The sequence below is a fragment of the Salvelinus namaycush genome, unplaced genomic scaffold (genome assembly GCF_016432855.1).
Source record: "Salvelinus namaycush isolate Seneca unplaced genomic scaffold, SaNama_1.0 Scaffold7, whole genome shotgun sequence".
NCBI lineage: Eukaryota > Metazoa > Chordata > Actinopteri > Salmoniformes > Salmonidae > Salvelinus > Salvelinus namaycush.
Genome location: NW_024061419.1, coordinates 1,014,057 through 1,033,457, shown reverse-complemented (window position 1 = coordinate 1,033,457; position 19,401 = coordinate 1,014,057). Strand labels below are relative to the sequence as shown.

At 43.0% G+C, this 19,401-nt stretch overlaps 1 protein-coding gene across 1 annotated transcript in view; it reads left to right on the top strand.

Moving 5' to 3' along the window:
* The window catches only part of LOC120042500 (zinc finger protein 345-like), a gene marked incomplete at its 5' end in the record, with an annotated part of 30,097 nt that extends 16,078 nt beyond the window's left edge, over window positions 1–14,019 (top strand). The window contains 2 exons of the mRNA XM_038987332.1: window positions 9,400–9,424; window positions 12,774–14,019. Coding sequence (XP_038843260.1) covers window positions 9,400–9,424; window positions 12,774–13,987 — 1,239 coding nt within the window. The remainder of the gene's footprint in view (window positions 1–9,399; window positions 9,425–12,773) is intronic.
* Window positions 14,020–19,401: the final 5,382 nt, after the last annotated feature.

Genomic DNA, 19,401 nt, shown 5'->3' with positions numbered 1-19,401 from the left:
GACTTGGAAAGTTTTTTTTGCCTGGTCACATACAGCTGATGTGTTGTGCATTGAAGTCCAGAAGCAAAGGGAAAAGGTGAGAGGAGGAGAGAAGGAATACAACGTGGCTGTTATGAAAGTGAACTGTGTTTATTCCTGATCAGGGGTGTATTCATTCCGCCGATTCTGTTGACAAATGTTTTTTAAACATGGATAAACATACCTGAATTTGTCCAGTAATATCTCTATTTCAGCTAGATGCAGGCGAGAGTGTGCAAGGCGATATTGAATGTGTCACTGTCTGTCCATGTGTCACTGCAAAGGTTTAGGCTAGGTTGCTACCTCATGATGGGTATAGGGGAAATGTTAGTATCATGTAGTAGCCTAAACCTATTGCTGTTACATTGAACAGGGTGAGTGAAATATGAATGACAGTCATCCAATATGCTGTAATAGAATTAAGGCCATGCTCATGAAAAAACTAATCGTCCTGCCTCATCTTAAACGGCACTGACCACCACTGTTTGGGTGGTGGACCATTCTTGGTAAACATTGGAAACATTACCCCCTGTATATAGCCTCCACATTGACTCTGTACTGGTACCCCATGTATATAGCCTCCACATTAACTCTGTACTGGTACCCCCTGTATATAGCCTCCACATTGACTCTGTACTGGTACCCCATGTATATAGCCTCCACATTAACTCTGTACTGGTACCCCATGTATATAGCCTCCACATTAACTCTGTACTGGTATCCCATGTATATAGCCTCCACATTAACTCTGTACTGGTACCCCATGTATATAGCCTCCACATTAACTCTGTACTGGTACCCCCTGTATATAGCCTCCACATTGACTCTGTACTGGTACCCCCTGTATATAGCCTCCACATTGACTCTGTACCGGTACCCCCTGTATATAGCCTCCACACTGACTCTGTACCGGTACCTCCTGTATATAGCCTCCACATTGACTCTGTACCAGTACCTCCTGTATATAGCCTCCACAATGACTCTGTACCGGTACCCCCTGTATATAGCCTCCACATTGACACTGCACCGGTACCCCCTGTATATAGCCTCCACATTGACACTGTCCTGTCACCGCCTGTATACAGCCTCCACATTGACTGTACTGGTACCCCCTGTATATAGCCTCCACATTGACTCTGTACAGGTACCCTCTGTATTTAGCCTCCACATTGAATCTGTACCGGTACCCCCTGTATATAGCCTCCACATTGACACTGCACCGGTACCCCCTGTACATAGCCTCCACATTGACACTGTACGGGTACCGCCTGTATATAGCCTCCACATTGACTCTGTACTGGTACCCCCTGTATATAGCCTCCACATTAACTCTGTACTGGTACCCCCTGTATATAGCCTCCACATTGACTCTGTACTGGTACCCCATGTATATAGCCTCCACATTAACTCTGTACTGGTACCCCATGTATATAGCCTCCACATTGACTCTGTACTGGTACCCCATGTATATAGCCTCCACATTAACTCTGTACTGGTACCCCATGTATATAGCCGTCACATTGACTCTGTACCGGTACCCCCTGTATATAGCCTCCACATTAACTCTGTACTGGTACCCCATGTATATAGCCGTCACATTGACTCTGTACCGGTACCCCCTGTATATAGCCTCCACATTGACTCTGTACTGGTACCCCATGTATATAGCCTCCACATTGACTCTGTACTGGTACCCCATGTATATAGCCGTCACATTGACTCTGTACCGGTACCCCCTGTATATAGCCTCCACATTAACTCTGTACTGGTACCCCATGTATATAGACCCCATGTATATAGCCTCCACATTAACTCTGTACTGGTACCCCCTGTATATAGCCTCCACATTAACTCTGTACTGGTACCCCATGTATATAGCCTCCACATTAACTCTGTACTGGTACCCCCTGTATATAGCCTCCAGATTGACTCTGTACTGGTACCCCCTGTATATAGCCTCCACATTGACTCTGTACTGGTACCCTCTGTATTTAGCCTCCACATTGACTCTGTACCTGTACCCCCTGTATATAGCCTCCACATTGTCTCTGTACCGTTATCCCCTGTATATAGCCTCCACATTGACTCTGTACTGGTACCCCCTGTATATAGCCTCCACATTGACTCCGTACTGGTACCCCCTGTATATAGCCTCCACATTGACTCTGTACCATTATCCCCTATATACAGCCTCCACATTGACTCTGTACTGGTACCCCCTGTATATAGCCCCCACATTGACTCTGTACTGGTCCACCATGTATATAGCCTCCACATTGACTCTGTACTGGTCCCCCATGTATATAGCCTCCACATTGACTCTGTACCGGTACCCCCTGTATATAGCCTCCACATTGACTCTGTACCGGTACCCCCTGTATATACCCCCCATATTGACTCTGTACTGGTCCCCCATATATATAGCCTCCAAATTGACACTGTCCTGTCACCGCCTGTATATAGCCTCCACATTGACTCTGTACCGCTACCCCCTGTATATAGCCTCCACATTGACTCTGTACTGGTACCCCCTGTATATAGCCTCCACATTGACTCTGTACCGGTACCCCCTGTATATAGCCTCCACATTGACTCTGTACCGGTACCCCCTGTATATAGCCTCCACATTGACTCTGTACCGGTACCCCCTGTATATAGCCTCCACATTGACTCTGTACTGGTACCTCCTGTATATAGCCTCCACATTGACTCTGTACTGGTACCCCCAGTATGTAGCCTCCACATTGACTCTGTACAGGTACCTCCTGTATATAGCCTCCACATTGACTCTGTACCGGTACCCCCTGTATATAGCCTCCACATTGACTCTGTACCGGTACCCCCTGTATATAGCCTCCACATTGACTCTGTACCGGTACCCCCTGTATATAGCCTCCACATTGACTCTGTACTGGTACCCCATGTATATAGCCGTCACATTGACTCTGTACCGGTACCCCCTGTATATAGCCTCCACATTAACTCTGTACTGGTACCCCATGTATATAGCCTCCACATTAACTCTGTACTGGTACCCCCTGTATATAGCCTCCACATTAACTCTGTACTGGTACCCCATGTATATAGCCTCCACATTAACTCTGTACTGGTACCCCCTGTATATAGCCTCCAGATTGACTCTGTACTGGTACCACCTGTATATAGCCTCTACATTGACTCTGTACCGGTACCCCCTGTATATAGCCTCCACGTTGACTCTGTACTGGTACCCTCTGTATTTAGCCTCCACATTGACTCTGTACCTGTACCCCCTGTATATAGCCTCCACATTGTCTCTGTACCGTTATCCCCTGTATTTAGCCTCCACATTAACTCTGTACTGGTACCCCCTGTATATAGCCTCCACATTGACTCCGTACTGGTACCCCCTGTATATAGCCTCCACATTGACTCTGTACCGTTATCCCCTATATACAGCCTCCACATTGACTCTGTACTGGTACCCCCTGTATATAGCCCCCACATTGACTCTGTACTGGTCCACCATGTATATAGCCTCCACATTGACTCTGTACTGGTCCCCCATGTATATAGCCTCCACATTGACTCTGTACCGGTACCCCCTGTATATAGCCTCCACATTGACTCTGTACCGGTACCCCCTGTATATACCCCCCATATTGACTCTGTACTGGTCCCCCATATATATAGCCTCCAAATTGACACTGTCCTGTCACCGCCTGTATATAGCCTCCACATTGACTCTGTACCGCTACCCCCTGTATATAGCCTCCACATTGACTCTGTACTGGTACCCCCTGTATATAGCCTCCACATTGACTCTGTACCGGTACCCCCTGTATATAGCCTCCACATTGACTCTGTACCGGTACCCCCTGTATATAGCCTCCACATTGACTCTGTACCGGTACCCCCTGTATATAGCCTCCACATTGACTCTGTACCGGTACCCCCTGTATATAGCCTCCACATTGACTCTGTACTGGTACCTCCTGTATATAGCCTCCACATTGACTCTGTACTGGTACCCCCAGTATGTAGCCTCCACATTGACTCTGTACAGGTACCTCCTGTATATAGCCTCCACATTGACTCTGTACCGGTACCCCCTGTATATAGCCTCCACATTGACTCTGTACCGGTACCCCCTGTATATAGCCTCCACATTGACTCTGTACCGGTACCCCCTGTATATAGCCTCCACATTGACTCTGTACTGGTACCCCATGTATATAGCCGTCACATTGACTCTGTACCGGTACCCCCTGTATATAGCCTCCACATTAACTCTGTACTGGTACCCCATGTATATAGCCTCCACATTAACTCTGTACTGGTACCCCCTGTATATAGCCTCCACATTAACTCTGTACTGGTACCCCATGTATATAGCCTCCACATTAACTCTGTACTGGTACCCCCTGTATATAGCCTCCAGATTGACTCTGTACTGGTACCACCTGTATATAGCCTCTACATTGACTCTGTACCGGTACCCCCTGTATATAGCCTCCACGTTGACTCTGTACTGGTACCCTCTGTATTTAGCCTCCACATTGACTCTGTACCTGTACCCCCTGTATATAGCCTCCACATTGTCTCTGTACCGTTATCCCCTGTATTTAGCCTCCACATTAACTCTGTACTGGTACCCCCTGTATATAGCCTCCACATTGACTCCGTACTGGTACCCCCTGTATATAGCCTCCACATTGACTCTGTACCGTTATCCCCTATATACAGCCTCCACATTGACTCTGTACTGGTACCCCCTGTATATAGCCCCCACATTGACTCTGTACTGGTCCACCATGTATATAGCCTCCACATTGACTCTGTACTGGTCCCCCATGTATATAGCCTCCACATTGACTCTGTACCGGTACCCCCTGTATATAGCCTCCACATTGACTCTGTACCGGTACCCCCTGTATATACCCCCCATATTGACTCTGTACTGGTCCCCCATATATATAGCCTCCAAATTGACACTGTCCTGTCACCGCCTGTATATAGCCTCCACATTGACTCTGTACCGCTACCCCCTGTATATAGCCTCCACATTGACTCTGTACTGGTACCCCCTGTATATAGCCTCCACATTGACTCTGTACCGGTACCCCCTGTATATAGCCTCCACATTGACTCTGTACCGGTACCCCCTGTATATAGCCTCCACATTGACTCTGTACCGGTACCCCCTGTATATAGCCTCCACATTGACTCTGTACTGGTACCTCCTGTATATAGCCTCCACATTGACTCTGTACTGGTACCCCCAGTATGTAGCCTCCACATTGACTCTGTACAGGTACCTCCTGTACATAGCCTCCACATTGACTCTGTACTGGTGCCTCCTGTATATAGCCTCCACATTGACTCTGTACTGGTACCCCCTGTATATAGCTTCCACATTGACTCTGTACTGGTACCCCATGTATATAGCCTCCACATTAACTCTGTACTGGTACCCCCTGTATATAGCCTCCACATTGACTCTGTACTGGTACCCCATGTATATAGCCTCCACATTAACTCTGTACTGGTACCCCCTGTATATAGCCTCCACATTGACTCTGTACTGGTACCCCATGTATATAGCCTCCACATTGACTCTGTACTGGTACCCCATGAATATAGCCTCCACATTGACTCTGTACTGGTACCCCATGTATATAGCCTCCACATTAACTCTGTACTGGTACCCCCTGTATATAGCCTCCACATTAACTCTGTACTGGTACCCCCTGTATATAGCCTCCACATTGACTCTGTACAGGTACCCCATGTATATAGCTGTACAGGTACCCCATGTATATAGCCTCCACATTGACTCTGTAAAGGTACCTCCTGTATTCTTTATTGTGTTACTTTTTTTTATTTCGTTTATTTACTCAATATTTTCTTAACTCTTATTTTTCTTAAATCTGCATTGTTGGTTAAGGGCTTGTAAGTAAGCAATTCACAGTAAGGTTGTATTCAGCATTTCACGGTAAGGTCTACTACACCTGTTGTAATCAGCGCATGTGGCAAATAACAATTTATTTGAACTAAATATGGAGTATGTCAGTTTCAGTTTAGATGTAATTATATTTAGGATACTTTTGTCACCAAATAATAATTGATTAAAACATACTACTTTGCATCTTCCTTTGGTTACATTGACTTCAATACAAAACCTAGGAGGCTCATGGTTCTCAAGGCTTCCATAGACTTATTATGACAACTTCCGGAGGACGTCCTCCAACCTATCAGAGCTCTTGCAGCATGAACTGACATGTTGTCCACCCAATGAAAGGATCAGAGAATGAATCTAGGACTGAAAGCATAAGCTACAGCTAGCTAGCACTGCAGTGCATAACATGTGGTGAGTAGTTGACTCAAAGAGAGAGAAAGACAATAGTTGAACAGTTTTGAACAAATTATTTTATTCCAAAATGAAGGAGAAGCGAGAGAGAGAGATATTTCGTCACTTATTTTACACTTTCAGTTTCACTTACTTAGCTAGCAAATGCAGCTATCTGGTTTAGCCTACTCAAACACTTGGCTCAAACAAAGGGATGCTATGTTAGCTAGCTGGCTATGACTTTCCAACACAACACTGGAACTCTTCCAAGTCAAGGTAAGCTTTTGGTTTTACTAATTTATTGCCACTGGGACCCGCCAATGTAAGTGCTAAACTGCTTACTGACTGTACACTGTAATGTTACTGCATGATTGTAGCAGGTTTACTAACGCGTTAGTTCTATTAGCTATGTCGACTATGACATTACTTTAGCTAATATGGTGACAAGGATGTAGGCTGTGTGTAGCAGTTATGGTTTGACTTGGAAAGTTTTTTTTGCCTGGTCACATACAGCTGATGTGTTGTGCATTGAAGTCCAGAAGCAAAGGGAAAAGGTGAGAGGAGGAGAGAAGGAATACAACGTGGCTGTTATGAAAGTGAACTGTGTTTATTCCTGATCAGGGGTGTATTCATTCCGCCGATTCTGTTGACAAATGTTTTTTAAACATGGATAAACATACCTGAATTTGTCCAGTAATATCTCTATTTCAGCTAGATGCAGGCGAGAGTGTGCAAGGCGATATTGAATGTGTCACTGTCTGTCCATGTGTCACTGCAAAGGTTTAGGCTAGGTTGCTACCTCATGATGGGTATAGGGGAAATGTTAGTATCATGTAGTAGCCTAAACCTATTGCTGTTACATTGAACAGGGTGAGTGAAATATGAATGACAGTCATCCAATATGCTGTAATAGAATTAAGGCCATGCTCATGAAAAAACTAATCGTCCTGCCTCATCTTAAACGGCACTGACCACCACTGTTTGGGTGGTGGACCATTCTTGGTAAACATTGGAAACTGTTGAGCTGAAAAACCCAGCAGCGTTGCAGTTCTTGACACAAACCGATGCGCTTGGCACCTACTACAATACCCCGTGCAAAGTAACTTAAATATTTTGTCTTCCACTAAATGGCACACATGCACAATCCATGTATCATGTCTCAAGGCTTAAAAATCCTTATTTAACCTGTTTCCCCCCTTCATCTACACGGATTGAAGTGGATTTAACTAGTGACATCAGTAAGGGATCATAGCTTTAGCCTGGATTCACCTGGTCAGTCTAAGTCATGGAAGGAGCAGGTGTTCTTAATGTTTTGTTGACTCAGTGTATAGCACTACAGACAATCAAGTGCTATTTGCATGTGATGCATTTGCTCTGTTGTTTACAGGATGATTTGTATCTTATGGAGCGTGGCTTTAAGGGAATAGTATGGTCACATCTAGATAAAAACGAATGTGAAAAATAAACAGAGAAAATGTGTATTAATAACACACTACCTATTCATATAAGTATTTATTAATCATCTACATATTCATATTGAGCTTCTACGTCTGTGTACAGGAACGTATTATTTGGAAGAGAAAATATATCAGCTTATTGTTAAATTATTATGACTTTCTTTCCAATACAAAAAAGTGTAGTAACTATAGTTTCCAAATTGCGTTACTCACTCCAGCCAGCAGATGGCGGATGTGCGTCTTTCAGGTGATGCTTCTTGCGTGACGTGTCATTTTCTGGACCGGACGCTTCTTCACCAACAACAACGCGGATACTCTTTCAACCACCTCGGTAGCTTGCTAGCCAACATAAAACAGAAAGATTGACGCTTTAGACCATGTTAATGTAAATTAGCTAATCTCAGTGTTTTAAACAAATTTCGGTTGACGTATCAACTGCTTAACTTTAACCTAATTTGCTTGTTCAATTTGCAAACTTGTTAAAGATTGACACTGAACCTAGCACTAGGCTAGTCGCTAATGCTACCTAGCTAGCTAACATCCCTGACAATGAGCACACCAAACTACTCCTCCCTTGCTAATGAAGAGGGGGTCTGCTGTATGGAGAAAGAATCTTTCAGATTGAAAAAGGAGGAAGAGGAGGCTGTTATAGTGAAAGAAGAGAAAGAACCTTTTAGAGAGGAAGAGGATGCTATCTCAGTAAAGGTGAAGGAGGAAGACGTTTTGGGAGTGAAAGAGGAGGAGACAGAAGATCCGATTAACACCAGTGAGTACTTTCTTAAAAGCAGGGACACAAACTATGCAGTTGTTGAACTGTGGGGGCGTTCTACTGAAGTTCTATATTTTAATATGTTGTTCAGTACTGTATAAATTGTTAAAGGTTCGATCTGCCATTGGTACATTTTTTGTTGGGACTTTTCAATTAGATGTATTGAATTCTCCATGTGGTCTATATTAAAGTTCCCCTCATCTAATATAACAGGCTTTTAAAATTCAATATTGGTGCATATTTTCTACTTAAAATATCAAAGGGACGCAAAAGTCACCCATTTTGTGGAACGACCCTTTTACATTTGCATCACAAACAACATTTTAGGAAATCATGATGAAAGTGGCCATTTTAGACATATGCATGCCTCTTGTAAGACTCTAAGACTTGCAATAGATGGTCATAAGTTTACGATCTGTTTGATGTCCTCGTTAACACAGGAGAGAGACATGACTATTGTGGATCCTCTGGGGAGCCTCAACAACATCCTGATGCTGACGAGTCAGAGAAGAGTCTCTCCAGATCAGAACACCAGATGGTACAGCTTGGTCTGGTCTAGCATACAGCCTGCTCTATCGGGGTCTGGGCTGGGTTTCTGTAAAGACACTTCATGACAACAGTGGCATCAGCATCCATAATGATATGTGTCTGTGTCCCCTCTTTTTGGTTACAAGGACAACGCTAGCCCTTCCTCCCTCCCGAAGTCCCTGTGTCGTGCCTCTCCCGGTAGCGCCTCACTGCTGGGTATGAAGAGGTTGTCTGTGCTGCTGGTGGACTGCAGGAAAACAACGGGGCTGAGTGGAACTGTGAGAGGAGGAGAAGAGAAGAAAGGATCAGATTTGGCTCATCAAAGTAAGTGCTGTAGTTTAGTTTGAACAAATAAATAGATCTGCCCACTGGTATCTGTTACCAGGACAACAAGCAGAGTTCTGTTAGTTGACAGGAAGATTGACTGGTATCTGTTACCAGGACAACCAGCAGAGTTCTGTTAGTTGACAGGAAGATAGACTGGTGGATATGGATGTTATGAATATCATAACACTGAAAAAAGATTCTGCCAATGAAAAGAGAGAAACCAATAGACCATATAAAACCTTGATGAAAGTTCATTTTGGAGAGAAAGTTTCAAGATGATCCAATGTAAGGTGCTTGTTTTACAAAAACTTTTCCTTAAAACATTATGGATGTTACATTGCCTGTCCCAGTCAACCCCCCTATCTTTACAAGACTGTAGAACAGGCAAACTAAACTCCAGACACTGTTAATTAATTAACTAATACTGGAGGAAAGCTGTGATCAGGCTGCCCACTCAAGAGAAAGCTTTGAACTGTAACCAGTGCCTGCAACCTTGTTCAGGTTATCAATCAACCTACCAGGGTAGTTACAAACAGTAGAGGAATGAAATCATCAACATATTTTGATCATATCTTTACTAATGCTGCAGAAATTTGTTTGAAAGCAGTAGCCAGATTCATCGGATGTTGTGATCACAATTTAGTAGCCATATCTAGAAAAAGCAAAGTTCCAAAAGGCTGGGCCTAATGTGCTATATAAGAGGTCATACAATTGTTTGTAGTGATTCCTATGTTGTTGATGTTGTTAGGTTATTTTTTTTCACAGTAAATAACTCACGGACACTAGAGAAGCTTTAACCAAGTTTAATTATTACCAAAGGTTATGTACAGCTGTAATTCAGACATCCCAACATTTGTTCCATCCAGATATACATCCTACTTAAGACACTCCTCCTTCTCTCCAATCCTTACATCTTATGGTTCCACAGGAAGAGAGTAAAGAGGGTAACAGGATACCACACCTTTATCTCCCGCCCCAGAGCTACCTGTCTAACAGAACACAGTGTTCTTTAATGGAAGCCTGTACAACAAAATCAAGGTAGAATCAGGAATTCCCCATGCCAGCTGTTTGGCACCTTCTTTTTTCAATCTTTACCAACAACATGCCAATGACATTTGAGTTAAGCCAGTGTGTCTATGTATGCGGATGACTCAACACTGTACACGTCAGCTACTACAGCGACTGAAATGACTGCAACACTTAACATAGAGCTGCAGTTAGTTTCAGAATGGGTGGCAAGGAATAAGTTAGTCCTAAATATTTCAGATTACCTTAAGTTACATGGCCTACTATGCTAATTCTGTAGCGGTATTGTTAGATGGGGGTAAAGATAAAGATTTTGTTGGGGCGCCAGGCAGGTATTAACCCTAGTTATTAAAGTTAGTTATTAGCTATTATAACATTATTATTATAAATATGATTAAAACCGAAAGGATGAGAGTAGAGTAGATAGAGTAGCGCTTCCAGACACATTCTAAACATGATGGAGTCTTAAAGGAGGACTGTAGAATGGAGTCTTAAAGGAGGACTGTAGCATGGAGTCTTAAAGGAGGACTGTAGCATCTAATGATGAAACATTATGGAGTCTTAAAGGAGGACTGTAGCATGGAGTCTTAAAGGAGGACTGTAGCATCATGAGGTAGTCACCTGAAATGCATTTCAATTAACATGTGTGCCTTTTTAGAAGTTAAGTTGTGGAATTTCTTTCCTTAACCTGTTTGGGATAGGGGGCAGTATTTTCACGTCTGGATGAAAAGCGTGCCCAAAGTAAACTGCCTGCTACTCAGGCCCAGAAGCTAGGATATGCATATAATTGGTAGATTTGGATAGAAAACACTCAAAAGTTTCTAAAACTGTTAGAATAATGTCTGTGAGTATAACAGAACTTATTTGACAGGTGAAACCCCGAGGACAAACCATCCAGGAGGAATTTTTTGTTGTTGAGGTGACTCTGTTTTCAAATGGCTTTGTGTGGCACTTTTCTGTGGCACTTGGTTGCAGTTCCTATTGCTTCCACTAGATGTCAACAGTCTTTAGAAATTGGTTGATGTTTTTCTTTAGAGAAATGAAGAAGTACGGCTATTCAGAATGAGGGTCCAGCCTAGTGCTCTCTAATGTTTTGATGCGCGCTCCAGGTCACATGCTTCACGTTGTTTTTATCCTGTATTGAACACAGTTTATCCCGTCTTAAATTTTCTCGATTATTTACATTTTAAAATACCTAAAGTTGGATTAGGAAAGTTGTTTGAAATGTTTGGACAGCGTTTACAGGTAACTTAACTTATTAGATATTGGTAGTCATGCTGGGTGAGTTGGAACCGGTGTTTTTTTTAATCAAACGCGCCAAATAAATGGACGTTTTGGAGATATAACGACGGAATTAATTGAACAAAAGGACCATTTGTGATGTTTATGGGACATATTGGAGTGCCAACAGAAGAAGCTCTTCAAACTTAAGGCACAAATTATATAGTTATTTCTGAGTTTTGTATCGCACCTGGCGGGTTGAAATATGATTGTCATGTGTTTGTTTGATGGGGTGCTGTCCTCAGATAATCGCATGGTTTGCTTTTGCCGTAAAGCCTTTTTGAAATCTGACATGGTGGCTAGATTAACAAGAAGTTAAGCTTTAATTTGGTGTATTGCACTTGTGAATAAAAAAAAATGTTGTGCTCTGCAATTTCACCGGATGTTGTCGAAACGTTCCGCTAGCGGAACCCCTAGCCATAACAGGTTTTAATGTGTTTGAGCCAATCAGTTGTGTTGTGACAAGGTAGGGGTGGTATACAGAAGATAGCCCTATTGGGTAAAAGACGAAGTCCATATTATGTCAAGAACAGCTCAAATAAGCAAAGAGAAACAACAGTCCATCATTACTTTAAGGACCATCACAGGAATGGAAAGCCCAGAGTTACTTCTGATCCATAAGTTCATTAGAGTTACCAGCCTTAGAAATTGCAGCCCAAATAAACGCTTCACAAAGTTCAAGTGCTTTGTATCTTGTGCTTTTGTATTTTCGACGTAAAAACAAGTTTTGGACTTCCACACAAAGTATTTAGAACCACCTGCTTGATTGGAATCTAGCGACGTCTGTGTCTTCAGTGTCCTAGAACTGTCTAGTTTGTGTTCTGACTTGTAAAACAGGATGAATAAAATAAGTAATGTAAACATAGCAGTAATTGCCAGGAAGCTCTACATTTGTTTTAAAATCACACTATAATTGTTAAAACTGGCCTCAGGTTATTGAGAGATCTGATTTAGGATTTACCCTCGTAGCAAGGTTGTTTTATCATGTGGAGATTTCATTCGGGTCTCTAATTTAAAAATAACACAGTGTCTTTGGCAGGAGAAAGACCAGACTCAGAGGAACCAGAGCCAGGGACGTCCGAACCAGCAAGACGACACCAGTGCTCCCACTTTAGAAAGGGTTGTAACCGGTTATGGAACCTGAAACAACGCGAGAAAATACACACAAGGGAGAAGCCTTACCACTGCTCCCAGTGTGGAAAGAGTTTTAAGCTTTTAGGAACCCTTAAAGCTCACGGGAAAATACACACAGGGGAGAAGCCTTACCACTGCTCCCAGTGTGGAAAGAGTTTTAAGCTTTTAGGAAACCTTAAAGCCCATGCGAGAATACACACAGCGGAGAAGCCTTACCACTGCTCCCAGTGTGGACAGTGTTTCAAGCGGTCAGGGGAGCTGAAACAACATGAGAGAATACACACAGGGGAGAAGCCTTACCACTGCTTCCAGTGTGGAAAGTGTTTCAGCAGTTCAGGGGAGCTGAAACGACATGAGAGAATACACACAGGGGAGAAGCCTTACCACTGCTCCCAGTGTGGAAAGAGTTTTAAGGTGTTAGGAACCCTTAAAGCTCATGAGAGAATACACACATGGGAGAAGACTTACCACTGCTCCCAGTGTGGACAGTGTTTCAGCCAGAAAGGAAACCTGAACCAACACGAGAGAATACACACAGGGGAGAAGCCTTACCACTGCTCCCAGTGTGGAAAGTGTTTCAGCCAGTCAGGGGAGCTGAAACAACATGAGAGAATACACACAGGGGAGAAGAAACAGCATGAGAGAATACACACAGGGGAGAAGCCTTACCACTGCTCCATGTGTGGAAAGAGTTTTAACCAGAAAAGCAACCTGAACCAACATGAGAAAATACACAGAGGGGAGAAGCCTACCACTCCTCCCAGGGTGCAACGTTTTTGCCCATTTAGGAAGCCTGAAAGAACACATGAGACTACACACAGAGGAGAAGGCTTAGAAATTGCTCAGACTGGGAAAACATATTACTCATCACAGTCACTTGAACGTCATGAGAGAATCCACACAGAAGAGAAGAATTACTTGTATATTGATATTTCACATCTCATTGACTTAAAATTCATCAGAGAACATACACAGTGCTCCCATTGTCTTATATTGTTGACTGATAATGTGTTTACTTGTTTTTACCGTATGAAATTAAATGGTACAAGGTATACTCAAACATATATTTGTTTGTTTTTATTAGAAAACATGAATTTAATATGTAGTATGTCAGTTTGAATATAAAGTAGATCAGATTCCATGTGTTTAAATGGTCCTTTTTAAAACTCTTTGTGTGTGTTTATCTGGGTGTGTCATTCCTCCAGCACTACAGATAATACAGTGATATTTGGATGTGATGCATTTGTTCCATTGTTTACATTTGCATTGTTGGCCCACTGATGATTTAATGAAATTCAAATATTCAGACTGTAACGGAAAATGTTAATTGTATGTGTCCACATAACTGATTATGTGACTAACCTTGTGAAACTGTCCTATTATAATCTCCTGTTCTTGGGACCATCATTATGTGTTGCAAACCAGCTGCACCTGCGTCCTTGTATGAATAACTGTGTAACTCTGTTATTCTCTCTGAGCTCAGAAATAAAGAATCTTGGTTTGACTTGGACTCCAGCAGATGCTTATTTTATAATATCCACCTCAACTCTCCCACGGATTGCTGTTTATCATTGTCTCAATGAAGAGTTCCTCGTTCAACTTTTCTGGGGGGAATTACAAGCCTCCCACTGGTTGAATAAACGTTGTTTCCACGTACTTTCAACAAAACAAATCCATGTGATGATGATAGATGTAGAAAACTGATTGGATTTGTAAAAGCCATCAACATCAGGTATTTTTAGTTATTTTTCATCCAACTGGCAACCTAAATCCAATGACAGGTGACATTTTTTGTTGATTTCATGTTGAATTCACTTTAGTTGACGACTCAAAGAAATGTAAATAGAAACTAGATGTTGAACTGCCGTCTGTGCCTAGTGGGCTGGTTTGAATAAGTAGCAGGTGTTGGATCAATATCCACCTTGGTAGCTAAGTTTCCATGCAATTTGCGACAGATTTTCATGTGAATATTCTAAAATCTGCATAAAACAATATACGCATTTTCCCACCAGAAATGTTTCTATCAAACAGACTCATTGCAGATAAAAGGCTTTTCGTGACAAAACTTAAATATAAATATTTGAGCATAAAGGAGTTTCCACCGCCATTTCTCGCTTAAACATTTTTACTGACACAAAAAGACCCCACCATGTCAAACGAACTAACATATCGTCTGTCGGCTTTTATAAAATTGTAAAGGCATATCCTGTTTCCATCAGCCTGGTCATTACTTTTGAAATGGTTGGATCAATATCCACCTTCATGATATGGATGAACCTCTGATAATCAAGTGATATTTAGAATGTCTGAGTAGTTCTATATGATGTCATAATACACCCCTCTGACAATAGGTTGACTGGGGAGGTGATGTACCACAGTCAAAGTCCTGCAATAAGAGCTAAGAGACTAATATTTGTGTAAACTATATAAACTGTTTACAATTTGGCTCATGCATCCTCCCTTCTCTCCCCTGTAATGATTCCCCAGGTTGTTGCTGTAAATGACAATGTGTTCTCAGTTAAATAAATAAATAATAACCATGTTTCCAGCCAAAGTTTATTCATTAGGATATATACAAATATGATGATGTCATAGTGAATTCATGACATGTGAATGAACAAGCCTTTTCATACTTTATAACATGGCTATATACAATGCCTTCAGAAAGTATTCAGACCCCTTGACTTTTTTCCACATTTTGTTACGTTACAGCCTTATTCTAAAATGTATTAAATCATTTTTTCCCCTCATCAATCTACACACAATATCCCATAATGACAAAACAAAAACAGGTCTTTAGAAATTGTTGCAAATTTTATTTTATTTTTTAACATCTGAAAAATAAAATGTTCATAAGTATTCAGACCCTTTACTCAGTACTTTGTTGAAGCACCTTTGGCAGCGATTACAGCATTGAGTCTTCTTGGGTATGACGCTACAAGCTTGGCACACCTGTATTTGGGGAGTTTCTCCCATTCTTCTCTGCAGACTCTCTCAAGCTCTGTCAGGTTGGATGGGGAGCGTCGCTGCACAGCTATTTTCAGGTCTCTCCAGAGATGTTAGACCAGGTTCAAGTCCGGGCTCTGGCTCGGCCACTCAAGGACATTCAGAGACCAGAGACTTGACCCGAAGCCACTACTGCATTGTCTTGGCTGTGTGCTTAGGGTTGTTGTCCTGTTGGAAGGTGAACCTTCGCCCCCAGTCTGAGGTCCTGAGTGCTCTGGAGCAGGTTTTCATCAAGGATCTCTCTGTACTTTGCTCGGTTCATCTTTCCCTTGATCCTGACTAATCTCCTTTTTTATTTTTATTTTATTTAACCTTTATTTAACCAGGTAGGCAAATTGAGAACACGTTCTCATTTACAATTGCGACCTGGCCAAGATAAAGCAAAGCAGTTCGACACATACAACAACACATAGTTACACATGGAGTAAAACAAACATATAGTCAATAATACAGTGAAAAAAAATAAGTCTATATACAATGTGAGCAAGTGAGGTGAGATAAGGGAGGTGAAGGCAAACAAATATATGTATAAATAAATAAAAATATAAAAGGCCATGGAGGCGAAGTGAGTACAACACAGCAAGTAAAATAAAAACTAAAAAACACTGGAATGGTTGGTTTGCAGTGGAAGAAAGTGCAAAGTAGAGACAGAAATAATGGGGTGCAAAGGAGCAAAATAAATTAATAAATAAATACAGTAGGTAAAGAGGTAGTTGTTTGGGCTAAATTGTAGATGGGTTATGTACAGGTGCAGTAATCTATGAGCTGCTCTGACAGCTGGTGCTTAAAGCTAGTGAGGGAGATAGGTGTTTCCAGTTTCAGAGATTTTTGTAGTTCGTTCCAGTCATTGGCAGCAGAGAACTGGAAGGAGAGGCGTCCAAAGGAAGAATTGGTTTTGGGGGTGACTAGAGAGATATACCTGCTGGAGCGCGTGCTACAGGTAGGTGCTGCTATGGTGACCAGCGAGCTGAGATAAGGGGGGACTTTACCTAGCAGGGTCTTGTAGATGACCTGGAACCAGTGGGTTTGGCGACGAGTATGAAGCGAGGGCCAGCCAACGAGAGTGTACAGGTCGCAGTGGTGGGTAGTATATGGGGCTTTGGTGACAAAACGGATGGCACTGTGATAGACTGCATCCAATTTATTGAGTAGGGTTTTGGAGGCTATTTTCTAAATGACATCACCGAAGTCGAGGATTGGTAGGATGGTCAGTTTTACAAGGGTATGTTTGGCAGCATGAGTAAAGGATGCTTTGTTGCGGAATAGGAAGCCAATTCTAGATTTGACTTTGGATTGGAGATGATTGATGTGAGTCTGGAAGGAGAGTTTACAGTCTAACCAGACACCTAGGTATTTGTAGTTGTCCACATATTCTAAGTCAGAGCCGTCCAAAGTAGTGATGTTGGACAGGCGGGCAGGAGCAGGCAGCGATCGGTTGAAGAGCATGCATTTGGTTTTACTTGTATTTAAGAGCAGTTGGAGGCCACGGAAGGAGAGTTGTATGGCATTGAAGCTCGCCTGGAGGGTTGTTAACACAGTGTCAAAAGAAGGGCCAGAAGTATACAGAATAGTGTCGTCTGCGTAGAGGTGGATCAGAGAATCACCAGCAGCAAGAGCGACATCATTGATGTAAACAGAGAAGAGAGTCGGTCCAAGAATTGAACCCTGTGGCACCCCCATAGAGACTGCCAGAGGCCCGGACAACAGACCCTCCGATTTGACACGCTGAACTCGATCAGAGAAGTAGTTGGTGAACCAGGCGAGGCAATCATTAGAGAAACCAAGGCTGTCGAGTCTGCCAATGAGGATGTGGTGATTGACAGAGTCAAAAGCCTTGGCCAGGTCAATGAATACGGCTGCACAGTATTGTTTCCTATCGATGGCGGTTACGATATCGTTTATGACCTTGAGCGTGGCTGAGGTGCACCCATGACCAGCTCTGAAACCAGATTGCATAGCGGAGAAGGTGTGGTGGGATTCGAAATGGTCGGTAATCTGTTTGTTGACTTGGCTTTCGAAGACCTTAGAAAGGCAGGGTAGGATAGATATAGGTCTGTAGCAGTTAGGGTCAAGGGTGTCCCCCCCTTTGAAGAGGGGGATAACCGCAGCTGCTTTCCAATCTTTGGGGATCTCAGACGACACGAAAGAGAGGTTGAAGAGGCTAGTAATAGGGGTGGCAACAATTTCAGCAGATAGTTTTAGAAAGAAAGGGTCCAGATTATCTAGCCCGGCTGATTTGTAAGGGTCCAGATTTTGCAGCTCATTTAGAACATCAGCTGACTGTATTTGGGAGAAAGAGAAATGGGGAAGGCTTGGGCGAGTAGCAGAGGGGAGGGCAGTGCTGTTGTCCGGGGTAGGGGTAGCCAGGTGGAAAGCATGGCCAGCCGTAGAAAAATGCTTATTGAAATTCTCAATTATAGTGGATTTGTCGGTGGTGACAGTGTTTCCTATCTTCAGAGCGGTTGGAAGCTGGGAGGAGGTGTTCTTATTCTCCATGGACTTTACGGTGTCCCAGAACTTTTTTGAATTTGTGTTGCAGGAAGCAAATTTCTGCTTGAAAAAGCTAGCCTTGGCTGTTCTAACTGCCTGTGTATATTGGTTTCTGGCTTCCCTGAAAAGTTGCATATCACGGGGGCTGTTCGATGCTAATGCAGAACGCCATAGGATGTTTTTCTGTTGGTTAAGGGCAGTCAGGTCAGGAGAGAACCAAGGGCTATATCTGTTCCTGGTTCTAAATTTCTTGAATGGGGCATGCTTATTCAAGATGGTGAGGAAGGCATTTTAAAAAAATGACCAGGCATCCTCTACTGACGGGATGAGATCAATATCCTTCCAGGATACCCCGGCCAGGTCGATTAGAAAGGCCTGCTCGCTGAAGTGTTTCAGGGAGCGTTTGACAGTGATGAGTGGAGGTCGTTTGACCGCTGACCCATTACGGATGCAGGCAATGAGGCAGTGATCGCTGAGATCTTGGTTGAAAACAGCAGAGGTGTATTTGGAGGGCAAGTTTGTTAGGATGATATCTATGAGGGTACCCGTGTTTACGGAATTGGGGTGGTACCTGGTAGGTTCATTGATAATTTGTGTGAGATTGAGGGCATCAAGCTTAGATTGTAGGGTGGCTGGGGTGTTGAGCATGTTCAAATTTAGGTCGCCTAGCAGCACGAGCTCTGAAGATAGATGGGGGGCAATCAGTTCACATATAGTGTCCAGAGCACAGCTGGGGGCAGAGGGTGGTCTATAGCAGGCGGCAACGGTGAGAGACTTGTTTTTAGAGAGGTGGATTTTTAAAAGTAGAAGTTCGAATTGTTTGGGAACAGACCTGGATAGTATAACAGAACTCTGCAGGCAGTCTTTGCAGTAGATTGCAACACCGCCCCCTTTGGCCGTTCTATCTTGTCTGAAAATCTTGTAATTGGGGATGAAAATGTCTGAATTTTTGGTGGTCTTTCTAAGCCAGGATTCAGACACGGCTAAAACATCCGGGTTGGCAGAGTGTGCTAAAGCAGTGAACAAAACAAACTTAG